We start from the raw sequence: 19589 nt of genomic DNA, 5'->3' as shown, positions 1-19589 counted from the left end.
TTTTCTTTCTTTTTCCTGTTTAGCCTCCGGTAACTACCGTTTAGATAATACTTCAGAGGATGAATCAGGATGATATGTATGAGTGTGAATGAAGTGTAGTCTTGTATATTCTCAGTTCGATCATACCTGAGATGTGTGGTTAATTGAAACCCAACCACCAAAGAACACCGGTATCCACGATCTAGTGTTCAAATCCGTGTAAAAATAACTGGCTTTACTAGGACTTGAACGCTGTAACTCTCGACTTCCAAATCAGCTGATTTGGGAAGACGCGTTAACCACTAGACCAACCCGGTGGGTTAGGTTATATATTTAACATCTCTTTTAAGATAGATATTTCTTAGAGATAAAAACATTAATTAAGGATTAATATTAATTTCAAGTATGGAAAATATTTACCTATAAATTTAAGAAAAATCAATAAAAATAATAAAATTAAATACTAAATTATTACAGGAATAATTTGATAATTATATAAAATTATGGATTCAGGTTTTAATGTTTTTTTCATATTAAGATATACAACTATGTTTGGAGTGGACAATCGGAGTATCTGAGAAGAAAAGATTAGAAGCTTTTGAAATGTGGTGCTATATGAGAATGTTAAAAATCAGATGGGTGGATAAAGTGACAAATGAAGAGGTATTGCGGCAAATAGATGAAGAAAGAAGCACTTGGAAAAATATAGTTAAAAGAAGAGACAGAATTATAGGCCTCATACTAAGGGATCCTGGAATAGTCGCTTTAATATTGGAAGGAAAGGTAGAGGGGAAAAATTGTGGAGATAGGCCACGTTTGGAATATGTAAAACAAATTGTTATGGATGTAGGATGTAGAGGGTATACTGAAATGAAACGACTAGCACTAGATAGGGAATCTTGGAGAGCTGCATCAAACCAGTCAAATGACTGAAGACAAAAAATATACAACTAGTATATCCAACTAGTTAGGATTCGGAAATATGAAAAAAGTATTAATTTTTCCTTAAAGTCATATTCAGAAGTATTAATATCCTGTAATTCAGGGTCAATATCAAGAGGCTCTGGCCGTTCTACACCGTTGTTCAGCTCAGAAATAGCTTTATAAAACATCTTAAATACTTGATCTATATTCAAGAAGCATCCTACGAAAGATTAATTCAACAACATGATCACTTAAATGATGATTTGTGATTTTCTGTTTCTGTATCTTGGCACGATTTCGCGTAAATTTCGCCACGTCCTTTCAATGGTTTTTATATCACGTCTGTATAAAGGTCAACAAAGGTAATGAAATAATTGACCGTTAAATAAATATTTCTTTCGTGCTGTAGGATTTTCAACAGTCATTAAATTGATTTTACCAGGAATAATTCTTTATTAACATTAATATTAATTCTATAGCAATCATTTTTTCATTAGTTTAAAATGGAACATAAAAATACTTTTTTCTACCACACTCAACACCAGCAAAAAACCAGATGTGGTCATTTAATCTTCCACGGTTGTATTTCCGGTGACCAATTTTATTTTTATCGATTTCTTTAATTTTATTGATAAAACCTGATACTTTTGAAAGCATGAACATTTCACGTAAGTAAGAAATCCATTCAATACAGGTTTCTGAAGTAATTTGTCATTTCATTACATTGAAAATAATGTCTTGGTGGATTAATTGAAATGCCAGAATTTGCTAATCGAAATGTTTTTTCATTATTAGATTATAGTTTCAAACTGTTTTTTTTTTTTTTTTTTTTGACTAGATTTTTACTTTCCCGTCAGGATAGAGTTATAGCAGAGATATAAGTCTAGAAGAAAAGTATTGTAATCGATCCAATTTGAGCATATGCAGTTTTCACAGGATCTTGAGGTTTTGACACTTAACGAACTCGAAACACCAGATGGAAATATTCGGGGTATCAATGTTCGTATGTGCTTGTGTGTTCGGTGTCGATCTTTAAATCACCTTATATCTCTAGAACTACCAAAGAATCCAACCACCAAAGAACACCGGTATCCACGATCTAGTATCAAATCCGAGTAAAAATAACCGACTTTACTAGGAATTGAACGTTCGAACTCTCGACTTCCAAATCAGCTGATTTGGGATGACGCGTTCTCCCCTAGACACCTTTCAGTATACCCTCTACATCCTACATCCCTAACAATTTGTTTTACATATTCCAAACGTGGCCTGCCTACACAATTTTTTCCTTCTACCTGTCCCTCCAATATTAAAGCGACTATTCCAGGATGCCTTAGTATGTGGCCTATAAGTCTGTCTCTTCTTTTAACTATATTTTTTCCAAATGCTTCTTTCTTCATCTATTTGCCGCAATACCTCTTCATTTGTCACTTTATCCACCCATCTGATTTGTAACATTCTCCTATAGCAACACATTTCAAAAGCTTCTAATCTTTTCTTCTCAGATACTCCGATCGTCCAAGTTTCACTTCCATATAAAGCGACACTCCAAACATACACTTTCAAAAATCTTTTCCTGACATTTAAATTAATTTTTGATGTAAACAAATTATATTTCTTACTGACGGTTCGTTTAGCTTGTGCTATTCGGCATTTTATTTTATTCAGTTTGTAATTATTTATTTAAAATACAATTCATTATTCTGCTACAACGTACAACCAGTTACAAAATTTGAAAACCAATTTTGCTTGCACATTTGTTTTTTTTTTATTTTGATTTTAGCATCGTCTATATCTCTTGAGAAAATTTCATTATTGTCTGCGAAGGCCAGTATGTATATATTTATGAATTTAGTTTTAGTCCTCATTGTAAAAAATATTATTTATTATTAACTATGTTATAAATTTTTACAAACTATAAAAAAATAAATTTTTACTATAATATTCTACAAACAAAATAATAGTAAAAAAATAATAATTATAACAGTAGTAGTAGTAATGAACAATGGGAGAATATTGTATCAAAGATTATTCTTGACGAAGAAAGTTGTTAAAGAATATGAAAGTTTTTCGCTAACAAGGAGGGTTGGAACTGTCATTTCGTTTTGATGCACTATCTTGTAATTGCTCCAATAAAACTCTATGTACCTTAAATCCTCTTTCTTCTCTCTTCTCTGCTTTGTTAACTTATTGTTACCATTTATCTAGAGGGTTTCTCAACTTGCTTTTATACTCTTTTACTACTATTTCAAAAGTTATTTTATTTTTCTCTGTTCTATCTTTTGTCATTCTTAATCACTTCGTATTATATTATACTTTAATTTGTCATTAAAATGTTGCATTATTACTTTTTTGTTTTATATTATAAAAATAAAACGTTTACAGAAAAAAAATTTGATGCGCATTTCGGTTATTAAATAGTCATCATTATTTATATAACTGATTTTTTTTTAATATAAATATATTTCAAAATTAAAATTACTGTAAATTTTATTTTTAAAAAGTAGAAATTATTAATATTTATTTACAATTCTCTAATTATATAGGCTACTAAAAGCATATTTCGACCTCTGCCTATAAAATAATAAATTAAAACCTGTCAATAACAAATAATATTTTTACTTTCCCGGCTATTATAGATATTATATTTAAAATACAGGGAAAGTATAGTAAATTAATTCAAAAAATCACTGTTTTTTTTTTTTGGAAATGTGCCTCAAGGGAACGTGTTAGAAAAAAAATTATTTAAAAAAAAATATCTTAACTTTTTTTTAAGATAAGCAAAAAAATTTTAATTTAAATGCGAATCATTAGATAACTATTTTTATAAGTGAATTATTATGTACGTTGTATTTTGGCCTGTTTGAAACTTAATAAGATCAGATTCCGTACACCAATTTTCATCAATCTTTGAAAAAATTGCCGTCCTCAGAGAGATATATTCTACAGTATGTTCGGAAAGTCATTGTGCAGTATTCTTTAGAATTATGTGATGTATTCTGTTCTTTCGGCGTTAGGTTTGGTTGTCCTTTTGGTTCATTGGGCATTGCTCAGTAATAAACCTAGACGTCATTTGTTGAGTTCTGATTGAACGTCCTTAGTTTCGTTTATCAAAATCAATAGATTGTGAGAAATATAACGGTTCTTTCGGTAGAGGAACGCATTTTTCTCTTTGAACACCTTTTTCGTGAAGGTGACAAGTATACTGATATAGTGAAGCAAAAGTTTTCTGAAAAGTTTCTAAGTACTTATTTTCCTCACCACAATACTGTTTGAACTCTTATCAAAAGATTTCGGAAAACAGGCTCTGTTGAAGACGCTGATCGAAGTGAAAGACCTAAATTAAATTAACAGAAGCTGATTAGTATTTCGGGTGCTATGCCCGAAAGTCCATCAAACGACAATGCGTAAGTTAGCACAGTAGAAAAATTTCGGACTTGTTACCGCATATAAAGCTTTCAGAAAAGAACTGAAATTTTTTCCCAAAAAACACACAAAATAATGTGTGTTTAACAAGTTAATCCTACAGATAATGACAAAAGACTAAATTATTGTCAATGATTTAAACGTATTATTGACAGGTGTTCTTATGGGAACCAGCGACACAAGTAACACACCACGCATTATTGACGAACTAAAAACCACAATAACAGCATAAGTACGAGATATTCCAGTCCATCAGCCGGTTAAAGAGTTTGAAAACAAGTTGAAAAATTAAAAATTACTATTGTTAATTCAATTGTATAATTTCCAGTTTTTTAAAAAAAACTTTTTAACAGAAATAAGTAACAGTAAAATTAATTTTACAAATTATTCCTGTTATCAGAAAATTATATTTGATTTTGATTACATTAAATAAGTACTTCTCTGATAAATTTCGTAATGTAGTTTCTAAGCAAAACACAATTTTTAATAACTTTTTGTTTTGTTTTATTCAAGTTATCTTAAACCATTTTGTTCAGAATTAAATACTCTACAAGTAATATTTAAATGTCTTGTGTATTTATTATCCATTTAACAAAATTATTGTACGTAAAGCATAAAAAAACAGGTTTTTATACCTCATTTTATTCGTTCTCACCGCTGATTTCTCAAAAACTACTGATATACGGTTGCGAAACATATTTTATTCGATTTTTTTCAGGATAATAATCATAAGAAATTACTACTTCTGCGCTTAAATAAACGTCCTCAAGGTTTCAGTACGACCTCATTTCACCGGGGTAGCAGAAATCCTAGCGAAATCTTTCATTATCCGTAACGAAAAATTTAAGGACATATATTTATATGAACTTTTTACTTTATTTTGAGATGGAATAGCTTATAAAATTCCCTGAAGAACTCCGGGATACTCTCTATATATTATTTCATTAAAAAATTTTTATATATTGTATTATCACTTTTTAAAGTGGGAGTTTTTCTCGACTCAAAAAACATTATAATTTAAATATATTCATTCTCTTAAATTTTAATTTGATACAAAATTGATATAATTTTAATATAAAATTGAAAGAAAGAAATAGTTTTTTTAAATCTGGTGTGGACACCACATGTCTTTCTAGTACGCTTATTAAAATCATATACATATATTTTTACAATCAGAGGTTAATAATAATTATTCATAAATCAATATATTTAAATAAATAAAAAATAAAATGATGTCTGTTTCGAACCAATTTGCCTTCCCCTTGTACGATCTAAATATTTCATTAATTATAATTTCATTTGGCTATAACTCTGGAACCAATGAAAATAAGTACCACATATGATATATTGTTAAAAGCACTCAATGAGAGAGGGTTACTACAGTTAAGAAAAATTCCAAAATCCAATTTTTTTTGGATTTTTGGCCTATTTTGGACACTTTTGGTCCAGTCGATTGCAATCAATGGGAAAGTGTGCAACTAGTTATTACAACAGTCCTAAATCCAAAATTTCATTTTACGACAAATCTTTTTTGAATTTTGCAAGGTATATACTTACGTACAGAAGTCACGCTTAAACTAGTCAAACTGGATTCAGGAATGGTCAAAATGGATATTTCCGTTGTTATCTGAAAACCAAAATTTTTCGTGATCACAATACTTCATTTACTTCGTACAAGGAAGTAAAAATTATAAAAATAAACTTATTTATTTTGTTAAGAAAAAAATATTAAGAAAATATTTTCAGTACCATACACTGATAAAAATTACGAAAAAAAACGGGAATGCAGGATTATTTACAAAATTCAAAAAATTACAGATAAATTTGATTTTATTCTGAAGGTAATACGAAATAAAAAAATTATTAAAATGCGTTTTTCCTAGTTTTATTACTACTGTGATCTTTCGTTTGGAAAGTTTTGGTTGGATATAACTCAAAACCGAATTTATTTATCGGGAAATAGTTTACAACATCGTTTTCTCATAAAGGTATACATTAAAATGATCTATCACATCTCCACATTCATTCGAACTCATCTGAAATACGTTTGGCAAAATACAAATAAAAAATTTATATAAAAAAAACTTTCAAATTTACTGAACATTCTCAAAAAAAAAAAAGAACTGATTTTTATTTCGTATATTTCGTATCATCATTATCATTAAATAGTTAACAGCTAGCTGGAAGGTCCCTTACATCCAGATATTGTTGTACCGAAAACAGAGGTAAGTGGGATAAGATTTGACCCAGTTTCTTACCCGTCACTTGTATTTTATGGCATACCTATTCGCGCATACGCTGAGACCCTCAGCGTACTACACGGAATTGTAAGACGGAAGTTACCGCAAAACACGTGACATTCATATGCGATCTGTTCCTACGGCATAGAATAGCATGCCGGAGAGAATTCGGTGTACTTAGCTCAGAGAATATTTTTGAGACTATGAAGTTGACCGAACAAGCTTCTCATGTAGTGTACACAATGTTGATTAAGAGATCTCTATCTTCGATCTCAACCAACATCTTAAATTTTCAATGTTGAAAGATCTTTAAGTCTTGGTTCTGATTCAAACAAAGACGTTAAAAGAAGTTCTGAGAATTATTATTGAATAATTTCAATAATAAGTCCAGGGTGGTTGGGTTTCAATTAATCACACATCTCAGGAATGGTCGACCTTTTTTTTTTTTTTTTTTTTGAACTCTACACTCCCCTGGGCCGGTCCGACTGGTTGGTATTGCGCCACCCAGGGGAGTGCCTGTTCTACTCTAATGGGCCTTCCCACCTACCGGCTATAAGTCCGGCATGGCAGGTCGGCCCACCGGTCAGTTCTTTTGCCCCATCCGTATATCGCCACGTCAATACCATGTATTGTCGTGACGTGGCGATTGGGGCATCTCAGATCTTGATATTAACCTAACGAAAAATCCTTAGGAGTCCCCAGTGGATCATCGGAACCGACACACCTCGGCATGTCAGCCCTCACCACTGAGGCTGTCCACCCTGCCCTATGCTAAAGTTTAAAAACCTAGTCTCCTCTCATCATTGTTTTTCTGCATAAGTATTCTTTTGATGACCAACTCAACTTTTTTCCAAGTTTCTTCACTGTTTAACATGTTGTTGATTAGTCTGCCAGCTCCATCAGATGACAAGTCAATACCGTCTGTCTCTTCCATCCATTTATGACATACAGTGAAAGTATGTTCGACATCATCATCACAGTCACAGTACATTCAGGCTGCAGTTTCCCTTCTACCGACTCTATGCAGATAGTAATTAAAACTACCGTGTCCTGTAAAATACTGTAACATGTAAAAGTTTATTTCACCGTGTTTTCTATATATCCAGTTCCTTAGATCGGGGATTAGCCTTCTGGTCCTGTCTCCAGGACCTGCTGTGCTCCATCTCTCCTGCCATCTCTCTATTAGCGTATGCCTCGCTTCATGAACTTCAACACCTTGATCTCTTTCGACTCTGAAATGAGCCATAAGGTCGATCGGAGGCACTCCTGACAAAACGCAGGAATGGTCGACCTAAGTCTGCAAAAGATTACACTTGATTTACATTCATACATATCATCTTCATTCATCCTCTAAAGTATAATATCTTAAGGTGGTACCGGAGGTTAAACAAAAAAAAAAAGAAGGGATGAATACCCTTTGAGTTTCCCTTGGATATGTCCTCGTCCCCAAAGTCGAGTTAAAAACCTCAGGACCCCGATGGTTTAAGGCACAGGGCTAGTAATAGGGATGTGGATGGTGACCAACGGGGTACTGTGCAATAATACCGAAAGTTGAGCTTTGCATTCCCCGATTTTGATGGGTAGGGGTTTTAGTGGATAGGCCCGGCAAGGAAGAGAATCCTATACTACCATGGAGTTCGGGTCCAGATCACATGGTACTCATTGCTTTGTCGAGAAAATTTAAGAGTTCCCAGTCATTCTTTTTTAAAATCCTCTAATCTTTACTCTTCTGTAGTATTTTTTCTTTGTACTCATAATTTCCGCTGTTTTATAATCAAAAATATAAATAAGTTAATTTTAAACTCATAATTGAATAAATTAATTATGAATTTTGTAAAATTTTTTTATAACAAATATCTTACTACTAAAAAAAATAATTCTTCTATTAAAAAAGTAATACTGTAAAGACTTATCCAGGACAATAAATATCGCTGTGAAAGCCAGTGTATTGGATCAAAGTCTTTGATTTGATAGTTGCCTATTGACCAAGACGAGTCATTCACCACAAAAGAATAATGTTTTGAGCACGTAAACAACAGTTGTGCACTAAAGTCAGACTGAAATAAAATTGCGTCTAAGTTCCAGCTATATTCTTTAGTAACAACGCAATGTATGTAATGACGTAGAGAAAAAAAGCGTTGCTATAGCAACAACCAATAAAATAGATTACGAAGTGTTGGTAGGTCAGTCAGAATTCTTTAAGTAATCACAAAGAAATTATTTAAATATTTTAGACCAAAAAAATAATAAAAATATTTGATGATAGAATATAACATTAAAATAATAATAATAATATTATATATTCTACAAATAATAATTTAATTAGACTTCAGCTTTTTTTTGTTTTATTAGTTACGTCATTATAAATTTAATCTTAAATTATCAGGAATTGTAAATAACACCTTATTATTAAAATAAATTAAATTACAACGGAAGAAGTTAACAACAAAGGAAAATATAATTAAAAGATAAAAAAGAATAGAAAGATAAAGAATATAAACAAAAAACAGGAAGCAAATGATAAAATGAAAAGGCTAATTGAATTAAAGATGGGTGTAATATATTTTTATTTAAATATTTATTTAATTTTTTTCTCTTCAGTATTTTTTCCTTTTATTTTTATTTTTTTCAAAATATAATTTTGCTCTGTACTTCGTTAAAGAATAATTAACGTAGGAGAGATTTATTCAGTGTTTTGGAAAGAAATTCATCACTCCGTCTCTTTAGCTTTTTTCTTTCTTCTCTTTGTAGCAATTTCACAATCTTATTTCATCAAATTTAATTTAATTTTTTTTTTTTTTTTAGTTATTTTTCATCCGTATTTTCTGACTTAGTGCATGTTATTAAAAATTTATTTTGAGAAGGGCTAATCCACCGGGTTGGTCTAGTGGTGAACGAGTCTTCGGAAATCAGCTGATTTTGAAGAAGAGAGTTCTAACGTTCAAATCCTAGTAAAGACAGTTACTTTAATACGAATTTGAATACTAGATCGTCGTTACGGAACGGAACGCAAGAATGGCGGGAGTTTCAATATTTCTCCCTACAGATCGCAGAGCCTGGAGAATGTCCCTTGCTGCTGTATCTTTATATTATCGGGCGGATTTAATCGGTTATTTAGTGACAGTTATAAATTTTAAGTTTTATTTATGGACGGATTTGGTAATTTGCGTTCCTATCCACATGGACCACGGTGTAATTTATTTACTGGTTCTGACCGTGATAGACTAAGTTTTTGAGCCGAGTAATCCCGGCGTGATTTCTCTTCAGTCCATACGCTGAAGCACTTTCGGTACCAACACCTATGGGCTAACAGGAGTGCGCCTATAGGATCTCTAGTTATTTGGAGGGAGATAGTGCATATCTCCCTCCAGAATGGGGTGCACCCATTCTGCGGAGGGAGTCCCATATGCTGACTAAATGAAATTGTGGTCTCTTCGTGTGACGGTGTAGGGTGATGTCTAGCTTTTTATAGTTTTAACAAAATTTAATTGCGAAAACGGTCACTTTCGCGGCCGGAATTTTTGTGCGGTTTCCATTTATAGGTTACGCAATATAGAGGCTCCGAAGCCTCGTTTGTCATTTTTTGACTCTCGTACCGCCTCTTCACGGTGGTTCGTTTAATACAGCATGAGGCCGTTTTCTTATACCCTCTGGATTACGGTCCTCTCGGCATCGTGGATACCAATGTTTTTTGGTGGTTAGGTTTCAATTAACCACATATCTCAGAAATGGTCGATCTGAGACTGTACACGGCTACACTTCACTTACACTCATACATATTCTCATTCATCCTCTGAAGACCTGACGGTGATTCCCAGAGGCTGAACAGAAAAAAGGGCTTTAAAATTTAAAGTTTTTTTTATCAGTTCACACTTGGCTCCTGACGATTCAGCGGCTCCGTAAACACTATATAAGCCGGCTCCGCACAACATTCAAGCAGTCTTATTAGAGCTTCATTCTGTCAATCTTGATGGACTCAATGTACACTCATACAGATTCTTTAACAATTTATCATTTATGGAATCATTAAGGGCATTTGTATACAGTTATACATAATCTTGTATTATTCATTTAAATTTTAAAGGATCATATCTAATTAGGAAGTGATAAATGTCTATATTTGAACCAGCGGTAAGTACGTAGATTAATTACCGTAACCAGGGAACTACATTAAGCCGGATATTATCTCGACACGTAACTGATCATTATAATATAATTTTTTTCTGGTTATATAAATTTAATATTTTTCCATTAATTAACATTTAAATATATTCATAGATTAGTAACATATTATCTGAAACTATATATATTCGTACTAGGATTTTAGGTTTTTTGTTGTATCATTTATTAAACTATCCATTGTAATATATATGTAATATATATATATATCATTGTAATATATATATCCATTGTAATAAATATATATATATATATATATATATATATATATATGTACTGGATAACCCAAGATAAACCGTACTGGACATGGGAGAGGAGAATCCGAAAAAGTTTGGGTATTCGACGTAGCAACAAGTAATTACATTTCGAATGCTACGCAGCAAGCTACATTGACCTTGAACAGGAAGAGAGGAAAAGCGCAGGAGGGGAACACGACTTGTAGCTGTAAAGTAAACGCAGTTGAGATAAAGCCATCCACGTGCACGCGGGCGCGCGTTCACACACACATACACACACACACACACACACACGAACATGACGCTGACGAAGGATTCCAGAATATTCATCATCAAGATAATATCTGAAATCCTTCAGACGCCTTGTGACGATCCCGGTCACCACACCACCTCCTCCGTTACTAACCCGGATGGGCTTTACCGGAGATCGTCTTATAGATCCACCGAATTTGATAACAACACACTTGTCAGTTTTGGCTTTTGTCAGGATGCCACGAATTCAAATGCTTCGGCAGACAAAGTAATTTGTCAAATGCGATTCGAGTTGGATGGAGTCACGTATATGGACGAACATCAACCCCAAAATAATTATACTGACGCATCCAGCATTTCCATCCGTCTAATCTTCTATAAAAAAATACCAACTCCATGTTGTGGTTATACGGATACGATCTCTCACGCGAAATACAATTTTGCCCTTAGATAAGGAAACAGCAACAATAAAAAGGAAATTCTAGTAAATAAAATTTAAAAAAATTCAATATAATCATTTTATATTGAAATTATTAGTCGTAGGGATATAACGGAGTGGACCCAATCATTTTCTCAACACAGTAACAATGACTCAATTTTAATTTGGCAAAAAATTTGGTACCCCCCTCTTATAAAAGATCTAAAATGTTTTTTTTACCTCCGGGAACACCTTTAGGTATTTTTCCAGAGAATAAAAAGAAATAGTAATTTTTGGACTTATGAAAATGCCATGTTTGACCGGGATTCGAACACGCAACCTCCGAATTATATGTCAAATCCATTTAATCACAAATTTTGTATATGTATATATACATAAATTAGATACTTATAAAAATTTTATAAGTTTATAAATAATTTAAATTTCTTTGTTATGTTCAGGCATTTGAAGAATTGGAAGTCCTTCTGGCGAAGTATGATATATGTATAGCTGTTAAAGAGAAACTAGTTAAAGATTCAGGCGTTGCTGAAGAAACTGCGTATGATAACATCGTACTAAAATTATTGACAAAACCAAGAGCTAAAGGTAAGATAAACATTTAAATTCAAAATTATTTTTATTTGCTATCCTTCAACTCACAATGTTTTTTTTTTTTTTCATGATTGTCCTTAAATCTTGCATACTTAATTTAATACACTTCCTGACATTGCCGACTGATTAAATTTTGAACAGTTACTAAGGTGGGGTGACAATACAATCTTCAACCATTACTTTTGCAGACATCGCTCTGTACGGGGGATAAATGAAGGGTGGAAATTAATAATGCAATTAATTGGACATCAATAACGATACAATATCAGAGACAGATCGAATGATAAGTCTTTTATAAAAACTAATAAAAACGTTTGTTGAAAAATTGTGATAGTTAATTAAGTAAATAATATCAAAAAATACGATAAAAAATTTCACCATGCAAAAAACATCACTATTTCATTACTTTGTATATAGTAAATATTTGATTGGAAATATGTTTGATATTTTAAAAATATATTAGAACTTTCAATATATGATGTTATCTCTGAAATGCAAATTAATCTAGTAATTTAACTCATGAAATGTATGATAATAATTTGATTAAAGTATGACTAAAACGTATAAAGCAAGTTTTTAAATATTTTGAAAAAATTTGTAAAGTTATATATAAAAATTGATTTCATATTTTATTGATTTATTTTTTTTTTATGATTGATTCAGCTTGTAAGCTTGGTTACGTAGGAATAAAGAAATAGAATTTTATAGCGTATTAAAAATTCCAATCTTTGACCAGGATTCGAACTCGGGATGAAAGGTCAAGACCTTTCCGGGTCTCATTAGTGGAGCTACCACTCAGCGAATAAGACCGGCAAACATATTTCATAGGTTTCAAGGTTTTGGCTAAAAATTTCTATTATTGTTGAGATATAAAAAAATATTCTTTTAACTGGATTACTGTTAGATTCTCTAAAATTAAAAGCGTTAAAAAATATATATAATGGAAAAAGTTTCCTATTTTCAAAGGATGTAGATATAGTAATTCTAGCTATGAGTAAAAACGATTTAGAAGAAACAATCAACGGCATGGATGAAGTCCTACGGAAAAACTACCTCATGAAAATAAACAAGAAAAAAATGAAAGTAATAAAAGTAGTAGAAATAACGAAGATTGGAGCACTGAATGTAAATATAGAAAGAAAAAAGATTATGCAGGTAGAAGTATTTTGTTATTTGGGAAGTAGAATTACTAAAGATGAACGAAGCAGGAGCGATATAAAATGCCGAATAGAACAGGCGAAACGAACCTTCAGTCAAAAATATAATTTGTTTATATCAAAAATAATTTAAACATCAGGAAAAACTTTTTTGAAAGTATTTGTTTGGAGCGTAGCTTTATATGGAAGTGAAACTTGGACGATCGGAGTACCTGAGAAGAAAAGATTAGAAGCTTTTGAAATATGGTGCTACAGGAGAATGTTAAAAATCAGACGGGTGGATAAAGTGACAAATGAAGAGGTGTTGCGGCAAATAGATGAAGAAAGAAACATTTGGAAAAATATAGCTAAAAGAAGAAACAGACTTAAAGGCCACATATTAAGGCATCCTGGAATAGTCGCTTTAATATTGGAGAGACAGGTAGAAGGAAAAAATTGTGCAGGCAGGCAACGTTTGGAATATGTAAAACAAATTGTTAGGGATGTAGGATGTAGTGGGTATACTAAAATGAAACGACTAGCACTAGATATGGAGCCTTGGAGAGCTGCATCAAACCAGTCAAATTACTGAAGACAAAAAAAAAAAAGATTAGTAATATTTCAAAAAACGTTACCATGATGTAGTTATAATTGTAAATTCAGATTAGGCGTGTCAGCTCTAATTTATCAGTATGGTAGAAAACCTTTTCTAAATAGAATTCCTACCTTATATATGTTATCGTGAAAGATCGATATTTAACAAATGTCGATATTCTCCAATGAATGTCGATACATACGAAATACATTGGTGAAAGACCGAAATATTTGGTTATTCGGACCTTCACCGGTATATGTCGACAAACACAAGTAAACGCTTGTGAGGTTCAAAACGATGTTAAAATTAAAAAAAAAAAAAATCACCCAATACCTAGTTTCTCGCTAATTTTTAGCGAGAAACCCTCGCTAAAAATTATGGAAGTTTAAATTTAAGCCAAACCTAACATACGCTCGTTAACTTCGTCTAATTAACGTTAAATATATAAATTAATCTCCAACATTGAAGCCGATTTAACAAATTCACCGCATTCAGAATGTATTGATGTTGAAAGTTGAAAAAGTGGCCCCATCAAATCTTATCTATGGTGCTGAAACCTAGCGGTGGCTACGGTGCTCACCTCAAACTATGGCTACCAGGCCATCACGCCACTCTATGTCAAAAGCTGCTCCCTCTAACACTGTACGTAGTAACAAGTCTGCACCCATCCCTGACCCAAGGGATGGATATCCGGATGGACTCTCTCAATTCTTGTTGGGATGACCATTACTTTAAGTTTTATTTAGCTTATATTTGCTACTTTTAACGTGAAGTTATAAGTTACAAGTGTTATATTTCAAAATTATTTTAAACCGCCAAGACGGCGTACAATTAAACAATCCTTCTGTAATCAACAAGCTGTTTTCTTCATTCATCACCTATGAACACATACAATCCACCCTCGCTCTAAAGTATACCGTAACGCTGTTGAACTAAGGCGTCACGTTGACGTCAAAACAGTCCCAATAAGCAAATATCCGACGTAAAACACAAAAATCGTTGTCACAATAATATGTGTTTTTTTTTTTTTTTAGGTTTGTTAATGACAAATATATACGGAAGATTTAGAGTAACAAATAGAGAATTTAATTATGAGAAAATTAATATAAATACAGCCAATAAAAGGTAAATAATATGTTTTTTAAATCAGGTTTTTATTGAAGCAAAATAATTGAAAAATAGAAAATCATATTATTCTTTCTGTATCTAATCAATATTTTTCAGTGGAAATCCGGGAAAAATCTTTTGCTAGCCGTAACTCGAAAACTAAGCGTTTCCAGATGTGTTTATATAAACTTTTTCATTATTTTCACCAGTCAAAAGTGTTCTAAAAATTTTCCTTTCTTCATGTGACATTCTGTATGTTACGCAACGTTTAAATTTATATACGATTTGCTTAAAAAATTTTTTTTTTTTTTTTTTTTTTTTTTTTTTTTAGCGAGTATAATGTTTGTAGAAATTGTAGTAAACAGCTGTTATTTATTCGGACAACTTAAAATGCATGAACAGTAGAAAAATTTTATTCCATTACTTTTATTTTCTCATTTTTATTTTACCTTTCAGTATAATTATTTTTACTCAATCATTCACATCTACTCACATTTTTTTTTAAATTTTCTTTTATCGCTCCATTTCCTTCATCCAATTTTCATCACCCTTATATAATATTCTATTTTTATTTTTTATTTATGAATTAGAAATTATATCGATGAAACCTATTTAAATAGGTGTATTGTTACTATATATATATATATATAAGATATAACCTATTAAACAAAACTAATTAAAATACCAGTAAATCAAACCTGGTAGTGACTTATCCAACTTGATATGTTTGATATTAATAGGGTGTCTATGTTCGTTTATTTTGTTTGAGGTTTAATTTTGAGTGTTTTAGCTCGCTTTAGTTGAAATGAGTATTTGACGTAATAATGTATATAAGAAATTTATTTACAAATAATATCTCTCGGTTAGAATAAATAATAAAACGCTATAAAATATTATTAATATTACAATTTTCGGTAAAGGAAGTCATATTTTATTAGATAATACAACAATTTTTATTTATAATTTTACGTTGTTTTTCTTTTAGATTACATCTTTCTATCTTTCATATACATTTCATTTATTTTGTCAATCAAATATTTTGGTGTCCTTTTTATCGACTTTTCGTAGAAAAGTATGGTATAAAAATCGTTCACCCGTTGGGTTTGGGGGTGAAATTTAATTTTATTTACATTTTAAAATATAATGTATGTTAATACCATTCACTTAATATCAGGATATATAGAATTTTGTGGCTCGAAAATTTTCAAAACTACTTCACCAATTTTATTGAAATTTAAACATGTTGTAGCAGTATACCTGAAGTTATGCATGTAAATGTTTTATGAATATTCGTTGAATCGTTCTTGAGTTACGTTCAGTTTAAGGTCGACAACAGTCCTCAATATCAATCTGAGGTTATGTTGACTGTTTCCTGGTATATTTTCTTACACGCTTACGCAATAAGTTACAGTGATAAGTGAGTTGAAACTTGAAGCTTGTGTGGAACCTATATGAGGCGTATGAAAATACCACATTAAAATCTGGTTTCCTTATATATGTAAGTTTATATTTAAAATTTTGTGGCTCATTAATCTCCAAATTTACTCAATCAGTTTATTGAGATTTAAATATGTTGTAATTATTCAATCTTAGTTTTCCGAACATGGCACTGCTTGTTATAATGTTCCTTCGTTAAAGCCACAACTGGCTAGGAACGGAGGGGGTGGTGTAGCGACCGGACACGCTACGAGGTGGGATCTTCTCCCCTCGGGGGGGGGGGGGGGAATCGAGATGCTTGTTATAATAACTATTATATATAATTTTAAAAAACAGTTTACCAAATTCCAATTTAATTTCTTCGAGCACTTTCGGCTATTTTGAAATCTTCAAGAGGAATGTAATTATGATTAAAATTATAAAACTGCCGTAATTGAATTATATTATATATATATATATATATATATATATATTTATAACAATTGATCGTCATTTTTTTGTTTGTCAAAAGTTAAAGTTTAAGTCTAAGGGACTAGGTCCGTATTGAAACAGTTTATAAATTGTTATTTATTAACTGGTTAATGTTATGTTTAACACGTTAGTTATATATTATACGGATGTAGTTACTTGAACTTAAATATATATATATATATATATATATATATATATATATATATATATATATATATATATATACTTATCATTTAATAATGGTAGTTTTATGATTTTAATCATAATTATATTCCTCCTGAAGATGACAGAATAGCCGAAAGCGTTTGAGGAAAATTAAACTGAAATTTGGTAAGCTGTTTTTTAAAATTATATAAAATATGTTTTAGTATTGTATCTGAAGTTGTGCGTGTAAAACTTTTATGGAAATTGGTTGAGCTAATACTGAGTTACATTAAATTTAAGGGCAAAACGGTAAACATGACCTAAATTTGTGGTAACGTTGACTGTTTAGTGGTATTTTATTTGTATGTAGTTAGTCATAGTGGTGAGTAAGTTGAAATTTGATGCTTGTCTACTCGTTAATCGAACTTATTTAGTTCGTTAAACTTTGAAAATCTGTGCGTTTTTGATTGCGAAATACGACTTCGTTACGACTTCGGAAATGAAAAGACGGTCTTATTGCGAAGAACTCTGCAAGAGTTTTTATATTTTCAAGTAAAATCTTTTTCGCAGCTATTTTAATCTATCCCGAATTAAATTATGCGGTTTTTTTATCAGCGGCTGTTACTGTTATGGCCATTAGCCATTACAAAAATCATACATGATGAGGTTTAATGCCTAAAGATACATAATATTTATATATAAGTTTGTATCTGCCTGCATTCTAATTGCACTACAAAATTCTATTCCGTAGTTCTACAGAGTTCTCTTCCGAGTATTTCTACAGAGTTCTCTTCCGAGTATTTCTACAGTTGAATTATCCATTGACGGATAAATCAGCAAGAAAAATCAGTAGTTGTCGCTTATTAAATAGGTTTACTGAGAACCAAATATTTTCGTCTTTGATTTCTTAGCCCCTATTTTTATATCTTACTAGCAGATCCGGCAATGCTTCGCTATTGCTATATATATAAATATATATATATAGAGAGAGAGAGAGAGGGAGAGAGAGAGAGAGAAAGAGAGTGAGTGGGGAGTGAGAGGGAGGTTAAATGAACACAATTGAAAATTTGATAAAAAAACTAAAAAACTGAACTTCAAAAATTTTATCTTTCACTTATTCTCCTTCCCCTTTTCCCTTTCCAACTTCTCCCTTTCACCCTTCTCCCTCCCCCTCTCCAATATTCCTTTTTAGCCTTCCCCGTTTTCCCCTTTTCTCTTTCCACCTTTACCCCGTTTTCCCTTTTGCCCGCGCGTAAATCGGTCCATTTGTTTTTTTGGTCTTTAGCGGACACACATACGAACATGCCTTTTATATATTTATATATATATATATGTATATAGAATAAAAAAGTCTGTTTGTATATTTGTTTGTTTGTTTCGTAAATATCTCGACTCCTGCCCCACCCAGCGGGTATAGTTTTTGCAAAAATATTTCTTTTCACGTAATTAATATTCCTATTCTGAATATGAGCCAAATCGGTCCATAAATATAATTTTTCTAAATTTCTCAACTCCATCGCCATCTAGCGGGTTCATTTCTTGCAGAGATAATTCTTTCCATGTAAGTAACATGTATTCTCAATATGAGGCAAATCGGATCATAAATACAATTTTTAGAAATATCTCGACGCCAGCGCCACCTAGCGGGTCCAAACTAATTCATAAACCTTCCCTGGCATACGTCCAACCATTTCCCAAAGTTTCATCGTTATCGGATGAACAGTTTAGGAAAGAATAAGCGTGACATACAGACAGACAAACATTCATTTTTATATATTTAGATTTATTATTAAAAATCATCTATGGTAATTCAAATTTTTTATTCTATTGTTGATTTATCAAGTCGATAATTTGTTAATGCCATCGATTAAAAAAACTATGTGATCGATGGTACAGTTATGATAGTACTTCGTAGCTGATATCTTGGATATATCAAGATATCCTTAACTTCAAAATAACATTTTTTTGGAGTGATTTTTATGTTTTAAATCACTATTTATGTTTTAAAAAGAAGTCAATTTCTTGATCTTAAAGAATGATTTCCACCTTAATTTACAGGTGTAGATGTTTATTGTTTAGATTTCTATCAGGAATTTGTTTGCCCACTAATCAATTCCCTGAATCAAATTTTTGTATTCAATTTGCTTCAGTGCTTCAAAGCATTGAAGCAAAATCAGTGCAGTGTTTCAAAGCCTTGCATTGGTAGAGATGCACTAGCCCATATATTTAGGCGATGTTCGAACACGACCATTCATAAACAGCTTTGGCCAATATTTCCTCTTGTGGTCACTCTTCAACATCTAATCAATCAGTGTTTGCAATTTCCTCAACGGTATCCTATTTGCTACAGTAGAGGAAATCGCAACATATTGAAACACTGTAATAGGTCAATGAGCGATGTATGTAATTCAGTAATTACATTCAGATCACCTA

General features: G+C 31.6%; 1 protein-coding gene across 1 annotated transcript in view; it reads left to right on the top strand.

The window, feature by feature from the left end:
• LOC142334053 (metabotropic glutamate receptor 2-like) overlaps window positions 1–19589 on the top strand; it is a 794082-nt gene that overhangs the window by 598092 nt on the left and 176401 nt on the right. The window contains exon 4 of the mRNA XM_075381719.1: window positions 12116–12260. Within this exon, the coding sequence (XP_075237834.1) occupies window positions 12116–12260 (145 nt within the window). The remainder of the gene's footprint in view (window positions 1–12115; window positions 12261–19589) is intronic.

The sequence above is a fragment of the Lycorma delicatula genome, chromosome 13 (genome assembly GCF_047948215.1).
Source record: "Lycorma delicatula isolate Av1 chromosome 13, ASM4794821v1, whole genome shotgun sequence".
In the NCBI taxonomy this organism is placed as follows: Eukaryota; Metazoa; Arthropoda; class Insecta; order Hemiptera; family Fulgoridae; genus Lycorma; species Lycorma delicatula.
The sequence above is the reverse complement of the archived record's forward strand: the minus strand, read 5'-3'. Positions and strand labels throughout refer to the sequence as shown.